This window comes from Ailuropoda melanoleuca, chromosome 7 (assembly GCF_002007445.2).
Source record: "Ailuropoda melanoleuca isolate Jingjing chromosome 7, ASM200744v2, whole genome shotgun sequence".
NCBI lineage: Eukaryota > Metazoa > Chordata > Mammalia > Carnivora > Ursidae > Ailuropoda > Ailuropoda melanoleuca.
This window is the reverse complement of record NC_048224.1, coordinates 28,476,775-28,489,596: the sequence shown is the minus strand read 5'-3', so window position 1 is coordinate 28,489,596 and position 12,822 is coordinate 28,476,775. Positions and strand designations below refer to the sequence as shown.

The window sequence follows — 12,822 nt, the reverse complement described above, 5'->3', positions numbered from 1 at the left end:
TGAGCAAGTGACTTCTGCTTTCCAGGACGCAATCTTCCCAACTCTGCAATAAGTTTATCTAGACCAGGGGTAACCAGTAGGAAGCACCTGCCTGGAGCCTTGTCTTCTGAGTTTCTGAGGCAGCCTCCAAAGTCAGTGGGAAAGAGCACAATAATTACATAGTTATGTCTGCCCTGGACATAGACAAAGGGGAGTGTTGTCATGATTCACTAGTTATGTCTGCCCTGGCATAAACAAAAGAGAGTGGTGGCCAGTGTTTCACATATTTGCTATCCCTGAACTAAATGACCTCAGAAGGCCCCCTTCCCCAGCCTTGAGAGGGCAGAGCTTCCTATTTCGCAAGAGACCTGTGACCCTTCCTTTCATCCCCTCAGCTCAGACTCAGGAGGGTTTGTACAGATATTTTAGCCAGAGTGGAAAGAAATTCCTTCCCAATCTACTGGGGAGAGAAAAGGGGTTTCTTTTTTCTTTCGAGAATTAACCCTGTTTCTTTAAACAGTGTGAACCTCAGAAGAGGCTGGAGATCATGAATCCAGTCTAGTAAGAGCCCAGAGAAGGATAAATAGCTGGACAATGAAATGTGTTCTTTAAGCCTGTCAGGAGTGTGAGGCTTCACAGTGCTATAAGGGGGCATCTCCCTAAGGGTGTTCAGTGAGTCCACTGTACAAAAGGGGCTCCATAGCCCCACTGGACAGCCTTGGGTTAGAGTCACATGAGGTTTTGTCACTGCAGAATTTCTAAGATGTCCTATACCATCAGCCTCTAAAAGGGGGCTAGAGTGTGTAGCATTTCCCAAACAGTTTTTGATTTGGGACCTTGTGTTCACCGAGCATCTTGAGAGACCACTGCATTTTGGGAAATGTATTCCTGGATTGACCCTGGGTGAGACCTGCCAGGAAAGATGGGAGAAGTAGAGAAAACAATACTTCTTCTAGGACGAAATCCCCGTCAGCATTGTGGGTTTTTTTCCTTTCTTACCATGGTCTCATTAGAGCCTCATGATAACTTTGGGGGAAGTTCAGGAAGCAAAGGAGAGAACGAATTCTGTGTAGTGAGCACCTGCTCTACGCCGGCTAGTTAGCAAGGCACTGTAGGTCTGCCTTCTTGCTCAAAATGCTGCACAGCCCTGGGAAGTGGAGATTGTTAATCCCACTTCACGGATGATGAAAGTAAGGCTCCGAGATGTTAGCACACTTGTCAAGATCTCAAAGCCTCTGGATATTAAGATGAGGATAGCTGACATCCATAAAGCACTCACTGCCTGTCAGGTACTGTGCTGGGCATTGATCTCGTGTTAACTTCATTCATCCTCATAATAGTCCTGGGAGTATTATGAGGAGGTTGAGCCTCAGAGAAGTTTAGGAACTTGCCTGGGATCATCCAGCCAGAATTCATACCTAGGCAATGGGACTCCAGAGCCCCTCCCTAGAGACTGAGATCTCCCCATTGCTCTGGAAATCCCCTCTGTAATCCTCCCCAAAAGCGTGTGCATCTCACCCCAGGTGCCAGAACACTAGTCTGGTTAGAGAGTAGGGTTGGGAGCCAGGGACCTACCCCCGCCATCCTCTGCCTGGCTGCAGCTTCTACACATCTTCCCAGGCCTTCTTTCCTCCCGTTCCAGACTGGCGGCCATCGCTCTGCTCGTCCTGGAGGAGGAGGAGAGTGCCTTCTGGTGTCTGGTGGCTATTGTGGAGACCATCATGCCGGCTGATTACTACAGCAAGACGCTGACGTCATCCCAGGTGAGCAGGGCCGGGAGGGACAGGACTTAGAGGACATGCAGGTTGGTGCCCCTTGAGTGGTTCCTTCAAGCCAGTGAATCTCAGAAGAATCAGGAAGCTCTCAGGCCTCCATTTCTCCTTCTGTACAGGGGCCAGTCACCTCTCCCTGAGACTTCTCGGAAGTTCCGATGAGCTGATGGCCTTTAGAGTTGTGGGAGCCCTGCCCACGGGGTAGATTATTGTTATTCCAGTGGTGACACCCCGTCATGAGAAATGGTTGGGGAGGGGGGGTTGTTTGTTTGGTTTTTGTTTTGTTTTGTTCTTTTCAGAAATGGTTTCTTGGGGAGGGAAGGAGAAGAAAATCTAGAATCTCTCGCTTTTTGCCGGTAAAGAATTTCAAAACAGAGGTCAAGGGGGTGGAAGTGGGACTCAGGGTGGGAGGTGGGGACGAGTCTTCGCACACCTCGTCATGGCCTCCTGAGAAGCACAGCAGCCTCCACTCTTCCCGCCCAGCGGCCCTCTCACTCTGACTGCCGGCCACCCCATAGTTCAGCCACCCCAGAGTCCAGCACAGCCAAGTGCAGGGCCCGCCCCTCCCCCAGCCAGCTGCATGGCCTTGCCACATCCCCTCTCTCAGCCCCTGGTTTGTGTGCTTTGGGATGGAGTCCTTCTGGGGCGTGATGATAGGTGCATCTGCTCTGTCTGCTTCGTGCAGAGAGGCCATCCAGAGGGGACTTTCATTTCCCACCCCAAACCTACCAAGTCATTTCCTGCCCGCCCACCCTGTTCCTCTCCTTTCCTATTATGATCGCCCAACACTGATTCCTCCTGTGGGACACCCACCTAGGCGGGGAGGTCAGCAGACAAGTGGGTGTCCGACGTGAAGGAGGGAGGTCAGGGCTGGAGATGGAGACTGAGGAGTCAACAGGATATAGGTGCTGAATCAGGAAGGGAGGCCCAACCTCACAGGCTCAAGGGGCGGCTCATTTTTCCCAGAGAATGACAAAGCTGAAGTCCCCTTCAAGCTCTCTGCTCTGCCATCCCTCCCACAGTGCTTTCAGCCCCCTGCTCAGGGTCCCACGACAGCCATACCACCTCCGGCACTGTGGCTGTGGTCCCGGCTGGAAGAAGCAGGTGCAAGGCGGGGGCTGGCTCCGCCTCCCATGGCTTTCCCGCCTAGTGGGTGCTGCTTACACCTTATTGGTCAGAACCGTGTCACATGGCACCTCTCCCTGCAAGGCAGGCTGGGAAATGTTTCATATTTTATCGCCGTGCTTTAACATCTCCGAAATCGAGGTGTGTTGTATAACCGGTGGGCTGTTATGGGGTTGTTGGAGGTTTTTTTCTCATCTTTTTAATATAGAAAATTTTGAATGTACAAAAAAGAGAAAATAGAATATGAACCTCCATGTATCTATCACCTAGTTTGAATAATTATCAACACAGGCACCCAGCTGCTGTTCCATGTCTACTCCCACTCACTCCTCCTGCTTTGGCGATCTTGAAATAAATCCCAGACATCGTGTCAGTAAATCTGTGAATCCTTCGGCAGGTTCGGTGGCATCGTAGGCTCAGTGAATCACCCTCGGTCTTGAGCTGGGTGCGCCGAGCATCTTTTGTGTCAGGCCCAAAATGAATGTGGAGAAGTGGCCATGGTGTCAGCCGATACAAGTCTGAACTCCTGCGTGGCTTCGGGTTCCGGAGGGCAAATGGGCCAAAACACCACTGACTAAGAACTTAGGCCACAGAGACCTCTGCACCAGAGCCCAGTGCTCTAGCCCGGAAGATTGCCGGCCTGTGCTGGGAGCGGCAGAGTGCTGTGCCACCAGGCNAGGTGGGTGCGATTCCAGGACTGTGTGTGGACGGGCTGGGTGGGAAGGGCAGGCAGGGAGGGAGGCAGCCCCTTCTCTAGGGTGGCGGCTGACAAGCCCTCTCTCCCTGGCTCCCAGGTAGACCAGCGGGTGCTCCAGGACCTCCTCTTGGAGAAGCTGCCCAGGCTGATGGCTCACCTGGGGCAGTACCGTGTGGATCTCTCCTTCCTCACCTTCAACTGGTTCCTCGTGGTCTTTGCAGACAGTCTCATCAGCAACATCCTTCTCCGGGTCTGGGACGCCTTCCTATATGAGGGCACCAAGGTAGGGCACTGTCAGGGGTGAACAAGACAGTCCTGAGCAAGGCCCTTCAGCCCTCTGGGTCTCGGTTCTGCCCCCGGAGAACGGGAAGACAGTGTTCCCTTGTCAGGGCCATTGCAGACCTCTCGTGGGAGCATGGCTTTGTAAACTAAAATGCTTCACACACATAAGAAGAAGGGGTGGTTCTGCCTCTGAAGATGTGTCTTAAAGTTGGGGGGATTTCCTTTCTCTAGGGAAGAGGCATGACCATGATCCAGGAGGCCCATCACTATTCCCTCCGCAGCCCATCCAGTCAGCCGGCCCCTCCTTCTCTTCCTCCTGTTTGGACTGAGCCCCATATTGGGAGGCTGGCACAAGGGTGTGGTCCCCCTTTGCCCCTTACCTTTCTAGGAGACCTGGGCAGGCCTCCCTGTGACCTCCATCCCAGTTTCCCTGTGCTGGTTGATAATGTACCACAGTTTACAGAGCACCTTCGGATCCGTTATTCCGTTTGATTCCCAGTAGGTCCAATAGGGTAGCCCCTCACCCAGGGCCCTGGAACAAGTGAGGACAGAGCCAGGACTCAGTCCCCATGCTCAGGTTCCACGCTGTGCTCCCTCCCCCTGGGGTTTCCCCGTCTTCCCTTGCCCCTCGGCCTCCCCGCACTCAGGCTTTCAACCTCTGCAGCCTATGGGGGGGGTCCTCCCCCTGGGGACTATGCCCTGGCCCCTGTGCCCCACGTGAGCCCCCACTTCGCCCCCCAGGTGGTATTCCGCTATGCCTTGGCCATTTTCAAGTACAACGAGGAGGAGATCCTGAGACTGCAGGATAGCCTGGAGATCTACCAGTACCTGCGCTTCTTCACCAAGACCATTTGCAACAGCCAGTGAGAGCCCACCTCTGCCCCCGCCCCGCCTGCCCAGCACTCCCATCCCCCACACGTGCCCCAGGACACACAGCAGAGGGTAGGCAAGTGTGTGCTGAGTGGGGGTTTGTTAGTGACACTGATCCTCCATTACAGCTTAGAAATCTCTAGGGACATTCCACTGCCCCAGTGGTCTGTCTGCCCCTAACCACGGCATTCAAGGCCTCTATGCAGTTTCATTTCTTTCCCACCTTTTCCTGCCCCCAACACCCACGCCCTGTCATCCTGACAAACAATTATTTGAGTTCCTAGCTTAACACCAACCTCTGGGGTTTTGGCCTTGCAGTTTCTTCTACTTAGAATGCCTCTCTGTCACCTCCACCACTGCCATCTTTGCCTGGCCAACCCCTACTCATTCTTCAAAACTCAGCTCCCATGTCACCTCTTCCAAGAAGCCTTCCCTGATAAACCTTTCTTTACTGAGTTAGAGCTCCCATAGCCCTAAGCTTCTTCCTGCCTCAGTACACATCACTTTGGGTAGAAGTTGTCGTCTTATTTACTGTTTCCTTCCTGGAAGGTGAGCTGCCTGTGGGCAGGGGCCAAGGCCTCAGCCACATGGACAGAATGAATGGCAGGGTGCCCGGGAAGGCCCAGTGAATGCAGACGCAGTGGGGCACTGGCTTTGGGCTAACTGTGCTCTCCCCCCAGGAAGCTGATGACCATCGCCTTCAACGACATGAACCCTTTCCCTATGAAGCAGCTGCGGCAGCTGCGGAGGGCGCACCGGGAGCGGCTGGAGGCTGAGCTGCATGAGCTGGAGCAGCTGAAGGCCGAGTACTTGGAGACTCAGAGCTCCCGGGGCCCCGCGGTGCCAGACGGTTGCACCAGTGAGGACGAGGGGGAGGGAGAGGCCTGACTTGGCCACCTGCCTTCCCCAAAGCCCTTTCTCCCCTTTGACTGTCAGACCCCCCAGGAGGATGGCCGAGGAGCAGTGGTCCAGCCGGTGAACCCCAGCACCACGTGACACTGGGCAAGTCCTTTCCCCTCTCCGGGCCTCAGTCTCCCCATCAGAACATTGTCTGCTGTGAAGCCACTGGTTAAGACTCGTGAGCACATACCCAGGGTGCCAGCCCTTCCTCACTTCTCCACAGAGCACGTTAGCACACAGACGCAATAATGCTGTCTTGTGGGGTAACCTGGACATTCTAAGTTTTATCTGTATAAAACAATGTACATATTGAAAACAGTTGACAAGCTTTGGAACGTGAATGATTCCCAGTAACCAGCTTCTCCTGGGTGGGCCCAGGGCTCCAGGGTGTCCCATCACTAGGGCCTTCCCTAGCCTGGGACATCCCTGGGCTCTCTTTCTGTGGGTGTCTGTGCAGGGCCTGCCCCTCTCCTGGTTCCCTGAGGAGCTAAGGCCCTGCGCATTCAGGGTGTGCCTTCCTGGGCCTCTCTAGTGCCGGTTCTGCTCCGTCCCCGGCCCCGCTCCTGTCTACTGAGGCCTATTTCCTGAGCCTTGCCCCTATGCCTTCCTTTCCTTTCACAGCCTGTTTTGGGGGGAGGGGTTCCGAGGAAAACCCCTGCCCACGCCAAGAGGAACTTGGTGTGGGGGTTGGCTAGAGAGCCCCGGGTCAGGTGCCCAATGCCTGACCTCCCTCTGCCACCGCCAAATGACATCTGTGAGGCGTGAAGGTGGCCTGCGGGGGTCCTAGCTGTACCCCCAACAAGCTAGGTGCTGTACCCCTAAGGGCATCATTGGGGAGACAAGGGGGCCAGCCTCCTGGACTCCCAGGAGGGCTAAAGGACAGGACACTGGTGCCTGGCACAGAGTAAATCACCACCACCTGCATGGAGTGGCCTTTTTATGGAGAAATGTCACCCAGAGGGCTTCAAAAAGGCCCAAGGTTCCAGGAAAGACGGATCCAGCTGGTCTTTCAGCTCCAGCCTTGAAATTCAAATTCCCTCCTCAGCAAAAAATAGACAATCCCAGATCAGACAGGGGCTGTCAGATAAATGACACCCCGCTCTCCCTTCTTTCTTCCCATCTCTCCCCTGCTTCCTCTCCCTGTCCTGCCTCTTTTCTCTCTTTCCTCTCCCTCCTCCTTCCCTCATCTTTCTCCTCCGCCTGCTGCCCATTCTCCTCACCTTTCTTCCTTTCTCCCTCTTCCCCCTTCCTCATCTCCCCTCCCCACCCCAGGCAGAGAAGTTCTTTTTTTTTTTTTTAAGATTTTTTATTTATTTATTCGACAGAGATAGAGACAGCCAGTGAGAGAGGGAACACAGTAGGGGGAGTGGGAGAGGAAGAAGCAGGCTCATAGCGGAGGAGCCTGATGTGGGGCTCGATCCCATAATGCCGGGATCACGCCCTGAGCCGAATGTAGATGCTTAACCGCTGTGCCACCCAGGCGCCCCCCCAGACAGAGAAGTTCTGTCCACAGCTCCGTGTCTCCTGGACTAGGGAAAGGGGTGCTGCTTTGCTGTTGACCCAGCACCCCGTAACCTCTGGTTTGTACCTGGCTGCAGAATCACCTAAGCAGCTTTGAAAGGATACTGGTGCTGTGTGCCACACACAGCCTGTTGTGGGGCGTGGGCGTTCTAATACACCAGGACCGGGGCGGGGTGCGGGGGGAGACCACAGGACTGACCCTGGTCCGGCTTCCTCCAGCCCTGACATGAGATGCTGGAGCTGGAGCCAGGAATGAGGACTGCCTGTCCTAGAGCACTGCTCCAGGCCACGCTCAGTTTAGAAACAAGAAGATGAAGCCTCAGAGAGGTTAACTCACTTGCCCAAAGTCACACCGCCACTGAGTGGTTCAGCCATGCTCAGGCCTTGGAGGTGCTAACTGTAAGACCAGGGAGGGTTTGTTCGAGCCCACCTCAACTTCTCTGGAGACAAAAACACCAAAGGATCCAGGGGAAAGAAGAGGCCTGGCCTATAACTTCCTGAGTGGTGTAGGGCCCCACAGGAGAGCTCCAAGGAAAGGAAAATGGAAGAACCATCCACCTGACAGGGAGGCTGTAACAGGGACTGGTGGAGGTGGGGGGCATCCCACCTGGAGAAGGTCTGTGGCTGCTGCTGCCTTCCTTCCCTCCCCCTTCTTCCCCAAGGGCGTTTGGGGCCCACGCTGGTGTCAGATTCCTGGCCCCGCACCACAGCTGTTGCCCCCCATCCCCAGGGGCTGCTGCCTTCTAGGGCTGGAGGATCTGATCCCTCACAGCCCCACCCCCCTACCCCAGGGGATGGGACCTCTCAGCTCAAAGTCTCTCTCTCAGACACTAGGCCCCCAGCAAGCCATACGTGCCCCTGGGTAGGGGAGGGGACAGGAGTTGCCCAGGGAACCTCCCTGGGGCAATATCCCCAAGAATAAAAGGACTCCTCAAAGGAAGAAGAAGGGCCTGGAGGGAAGACTTCCCCACCTCCTCTGTCCCAAAGTGGGAGATGCACACTGACTTCTACAGAATGCCTATACTCCACCAACTTCCCCCACACTCAGAACCTCACCCCCCAGGCACAGCTGTTCCCTCATTCTAAGTTCAGTCTCCCAGGGCACGGCCATACTGCCCAGAAAGCCCCATGTTGGGCAGGTAGATGAAGAATTTGCCACCCTTTCTCAAACACATTCTGGTCCTGCACAAGGCATTGACCCACGCATGGCAGATTAAACAAAGCCGGCCACATTGACACATAAGAAGGAAGGAGGTGGTGGTTTCCTGGCCTAACCCAATCAACCAAGACCCAATATAAGGTGCTGGCAGACGGGCCCAACTTTGAGGCCAAACCTATTGTGTGGTTTTCTAACTAGGGGCCCCTGCTCTGGCCTCAGTTTCCCCATGTGTGCAATTCATAAGATGGTTGGCAGAGGGTAGCCTTCCTCAAAATGACCAGGGTTGGGGGAGAGAAGGGGCAGAAGAACAAGGACCCCCCCACACACACACATAGGTGTACAGGCATGTGCACAGGCAGCATCCCCAGAAAGGGCCCCGGGTTGTGTCTACTGCAGAGGCCTCCAGTGACCTCCCAACAGTCCATATGCCCATGGCCCCCAGAGGTCCCTGCCAAACCGGCCTTTCCCCAACACAGTCCCAGCCACCCACCACCATGGCGTAGGGTGGGAGGATGCAGATACAAGGCTGGGAGGGCACATCCACAGGACATCCAGGAAGGCTTCCTGGGGAGGTGATGAACCTGGAAGGAAGGACACCTTGGTTTAGATGGATGGAGATGCTGCCAGAGGAGACCTCCCGGCAGAGAAGAGCATGTGCACGAAGGCACACATGCGTGAGTGTGCGAGGGGTGGGGCACGCACCCGATATACTGGCCCAAGCCCTAGGTGAATTAGGACATTCAGATGCCTCAGCCTTGGAAAGGTGGTGGTGCCCACCCACCCCCAGGAGTAATTAAAAATAAAGGCAATATTGAGCCATATGTATAAGGAACTCCCATAACACTGATTTCGCCATATGCTTTTTCTGAAACATCAAATATCCGACTCATCCTGATACCTGAAGCTTGCATTCAGTCTGAGCAGTGTGGGGAGGGGAGCTTCGCAGACCACACACAGTGGGGATGGGGAGTGGGGAGGGGACTCCGAGCGGGAGAGTGGCCCAGTGAACAGTGAGTGAGTTGCAGGCTTTGGCCCTGGCTATTCTTTCCAAAGAGATACTCAAGAGCCCCCACTTACTTAGCCACTCTAAGTCTCAATCTTCTTACCTGTAAAAGGGGGGTAATAATAGCTACTAAACAAAAGGGTCACTCGGATTAAATGAAATAATGCATGTTAAGTACATAGTATGCTCCGTTATTCACTCAAAATTGAGCGGGCTACTGTTCTAGGTGCACAACTGAACAAAACGAAGATCTCTTCTCAAGAGGGGTGGTGTGCTGAAGTGGCTCCGAGCTCGGGCTTGATGACTCGCTGTGTGATCTACAGGCGAGGTGCTTCACCTGTCTGTGCCTCAGCTTTCTCATTTGTAAAATAGGTAATAGAGTAACCGCACAGGCGTGTGTGACGGCAAACGGCGGTAACGCGTTTAAGGTGCCTAGAACAGTGCCTGGCTCAGGAAGTGTGAGGTGGTAGTAATATTAAAAGGAGGGCCCTCCCCTTCTCCTCCCATTGCCTGGTGCGCTCAGGACCCCAGAGCCGGCGAGCCCGGGCGGCAGCGCCCCCTCCTGGCTGCCGGGAGAATGGAGTCCTCCCGTTACTGAGCCGCCCTCCCCGCTCTTTTCCTCCCCGCCGGCTGGGAAGCCTCAAGAATTTCTCTACCAGCCGGGGTTTACCAAGGGCCACCCCCGCGGCGGGCTCTGCGCGCGCACTTTGCCGGGCCGGTAAATGAAGTCGTCTCATCTAATTCTCCAACAGTTCTCGGACGCAGAAACAGTTACTGTTTCCATTTCACCACGCTGGAAACGAGGGCTCAGGAGGTCGAGTTCCCGGCCGCGCGGCACGCAGCGAGGGAGCGGCGAGTCCGCGCGTCCCCAGCCTCCGCTTGGTGGCCGGGCAGCCCGCCCCAATCACTGCGGCGTGTGCGCGCCGGTGTGCACGCCTGTTCTGTGCGCGTGCGCGCCTCGAGACCGGTCCCGGGGGCCAGCAGCGCGGTCGGGAGGGTGGGGAAGGAGGGGTGCCCCCGACCCGGGGCGCGCGGGCGGGGCTCGTGCCCGGCCCCAGCCCCGCCCACCGGCCCCGCCCTCCCGGCTGCGCGGGGAGGAGGCGGCGGCGCCGCGCGCGNGCCCCGCCCCCCGGCCCCGCTCCCGGCTGCGCGGGGAGGAGGCGGCGGCGCCGCGCGCGGGCACTCGGCGGGCGGTGAGGAGCGCGGAGCCGGAGCCGGACGCCGCCGCAGCCACCGTCACCTGAGCGGTCGTCATCAAGGTAGGGCGGCGCCGCGCCGCCGGCTGTGCCTTCCCGGTGCGCGCGAAGTGTGCGCGCTGCGCCTACGGGCTGCAGCGCCCTGGGAGGGATGCGGGGCTCGGCACGCCGCGGGGGACCCGGAGGGGCGCGGGGGGACGAGGCTTCCGGCACCCCCGCGTGACCTTACAAAGCACTGCTCCTCTCCAGGCCTCAGTTTCCACATTGGGATAGCGGGCGCAATGGTGGCCCCTTCCGCTCCGCGTAGTTGGCAGAGGCCGCCCTGAGGTCCAGGCTCCCGACGGCTCGTGGCTGGGGTCGGCACTGCCTGCACCGCCCACCCCTCCTGCCCACAGTGAGGACCGCTCACGCTGGGTGTGGCGAGCCGGTCCCGACAGCTCCCCCCACCCCCTTGTGGCCTGGGTGCCCCCGTGAGACCCGTGTGGACGTTCCCCCTCCTGACTCGGGGACCTGCAGGGCCTCAGCTTCCAGGTACAGGAAACTGGAGAAGGCGACAGCGCGAGGTCCCCGCATCGAGCCCGCCTGGGCATAAAGGGTGGGGCCGTCAGAGCCGGCCCGCCAAGTCTGCCTTGCTGGGGAAGCCCTGAGTTGGGGGTGATGGGACCATTAGTTGTAGACTTGCCTGGACCAGACCCATGAACCCACCAGGATTTAGAGAATGGTGTGGCACATCCTCTTTCCCTTCCCTGCCCCACCAGGTATGATAGGGATGGATAGGTTCGTGTGTGTGGACCTCAGAGGGGCGACAGTGCCAGGAGAGCTGTATCTGGGTGGGGTTGAGTCTGGGACAGAGCACATGTCTGAGGGACTGTGGCTCCAGGCTCTCAGGGAAAAGAAAAAGAAAAAAAAAACCTCTGGCATCTGGCCCAGTGGTTCTGTAAGATCCCCCCCTGGAAGGCCTTGCTGCCCTCATTACACACCTCTTATGATGGGGAGCTCACTAACTCTAAATAGCTGGAAGCTGCTGGTCCTCTGCTGGGCACAGACAATATCTCCCTCCTCTTCCTCCACCCTGGGGCAATCTTCTGGTCCCTTAAATCTGCTCACTTCCAGGCTGAACAGCCCCAGGTCCAGCACTGTTTCTCCTGCCAGAGCCAAAGGGAGCAACGGGAAGAGGCAGGAGCTGAGGTGTCTGCCCCAGAGCAAGTAGTAGAGAGCCTGGGGCTGGATCAGAACCCGCCTGCATCAAGGCTGGAATGTGTGCTCTGGGCTTCCTGCACTTGTGGAGCACCTTTGGCTTAGCAGCTGCCTTGGAGCTCTGGGGGGAGGGGAGGAGCCCTAGGAGCCCCTCTTCAGGCCCCTTCTGCCTCCAGTGCCTCTTCCTCATCTTCTGTTGCCTGTCCTGATGGAGGGAGTCGTTTCTGAGAACCAAGCCTGGGCCTTCTGGTCTCTCTTGTCCACTTCACGACCTGCCCCCACCCAAGAGCTTTCGTACTGCCTGGGCAGGTGGTGAGCTCTGTGTCATCAGAGGGATGCAAGCAGAGGCTGGATGAGCTCTTGCTGGGGGTGAACTACCTTTGACTGCAAGTCTGGGATTCTTGGTCTGACTGACAGTGACCATGACCATGCCCTCTGGTTATGGTGGAGCCTCACAGAACCTGGAGCTAGACCACAAATGAGTATTATTACCCCCTCGTAAAAGCAGACTAAGTATATGTGGTGCCACTCGAATGTAGCTGCAACACACACACGCTTAAGTGCTACCTAAGTCTCTTGTCGTCTCTACATATGTATAATCTGGGCTCTGTTTTCCTGCTCAGCATTTCAGCCTGATTTAGGGGCATGGCAGGTTCTGGCTATTACAAAGTCATCCTGTGCTAATAATTTGAAAATGTACTATGGAATTATGGCATGTCCAAGCTGAAAGGGATCTGAAGAAATCATCTCTTCAACCCCTTCATTGTCTAGATAGGCATCCCCTTGCCCCAGAGGGGACATGACTTGTCCAAGTTGACACAGCAAACCAGCAACCAACCCCAGGGACCCTGATTCCAAGACCAGAGTGTTTGTTTTTTGGAAAACACATACCATATAGTAAGTGGAAGTAGTCTGCGTTTATTTCTATAAAATTAGCAAAAATAAATACAAAAGGATAAACCTCTCTGCTGGCAAGGCTATGGGGATTCCCCAGCAGCATTTAATTTTGCAGGGCAATCTGGCAGCCTGTTACAAAAGTCCAGGAAAATGATTCTAACTGCCCTTTGCCCCTAGATTCTTATTTTGGGGACTTTACCCTAAGGAAGAAACTATAGAGAGAG

General features: G+C 56.0%; 2 protein-coding genes across 14 annotated transcripts in view; both read left to right on the top strand.

The window, feature by feature from the left end:
- Nucleotides 1–5,946, top strand: part of TBC1D2 (TBC1 domain family member 2) — a 47,165-nt gene extending 41,219 nt beyond the window's left edge. For 8 of the 11 annotated variants that reach the window (XM_002914928.4, XM_034664181.1, XM_034664184.1 and 5 more), the window contains 4 exons: nt 1,622–1,742; nt 3,671–3,856; nt 4,597–4,718; nt 5,406–5,946. In XM_002914928.4, the coding sequence (XP_002914974.1) occupies nt 1,622–1,742; nt 3,671–3,856; nt 4,597–4,718; nt 5,406–5,613 (637 nt within the window). In that variant the 3' untranslated portion in view covers nt 5,614–5,946. Of the gene's footprint in view, nt 1–1,621; nt 1,743–3,273; nt 3,547–3,670; nt 3,857–4,596; nt 4,798–5,405 lie in introns of those variants that run through there. The other 3 variants (XM_034664182.1, XR_004626520.1, XM_034664183.1) reach the window with 3 other exon arrangements.
- A 4,495-nt stretch (nt 5,947–10,441) lies between these two features.
- CORO2A (coronin 2A) overlaps nt 10,442–12,822 on the top strand; it is a 53,885-nt gene continuing 51,504 nt past the window's right edge. For 2 of the 3 annotated variants that reach the window (XM_034664180.1, XM_034664178.1), the window contains exon 1: nt 10,442–10,567. The gene's annotated coding sequence lies outside the window, so the exon portion shown is untranslated. The remainder of the gene's footprint in view (nt 10,568–12,822) is intronic. The other variant, XM_034664179.1, reaches the window with a different exon arrangement.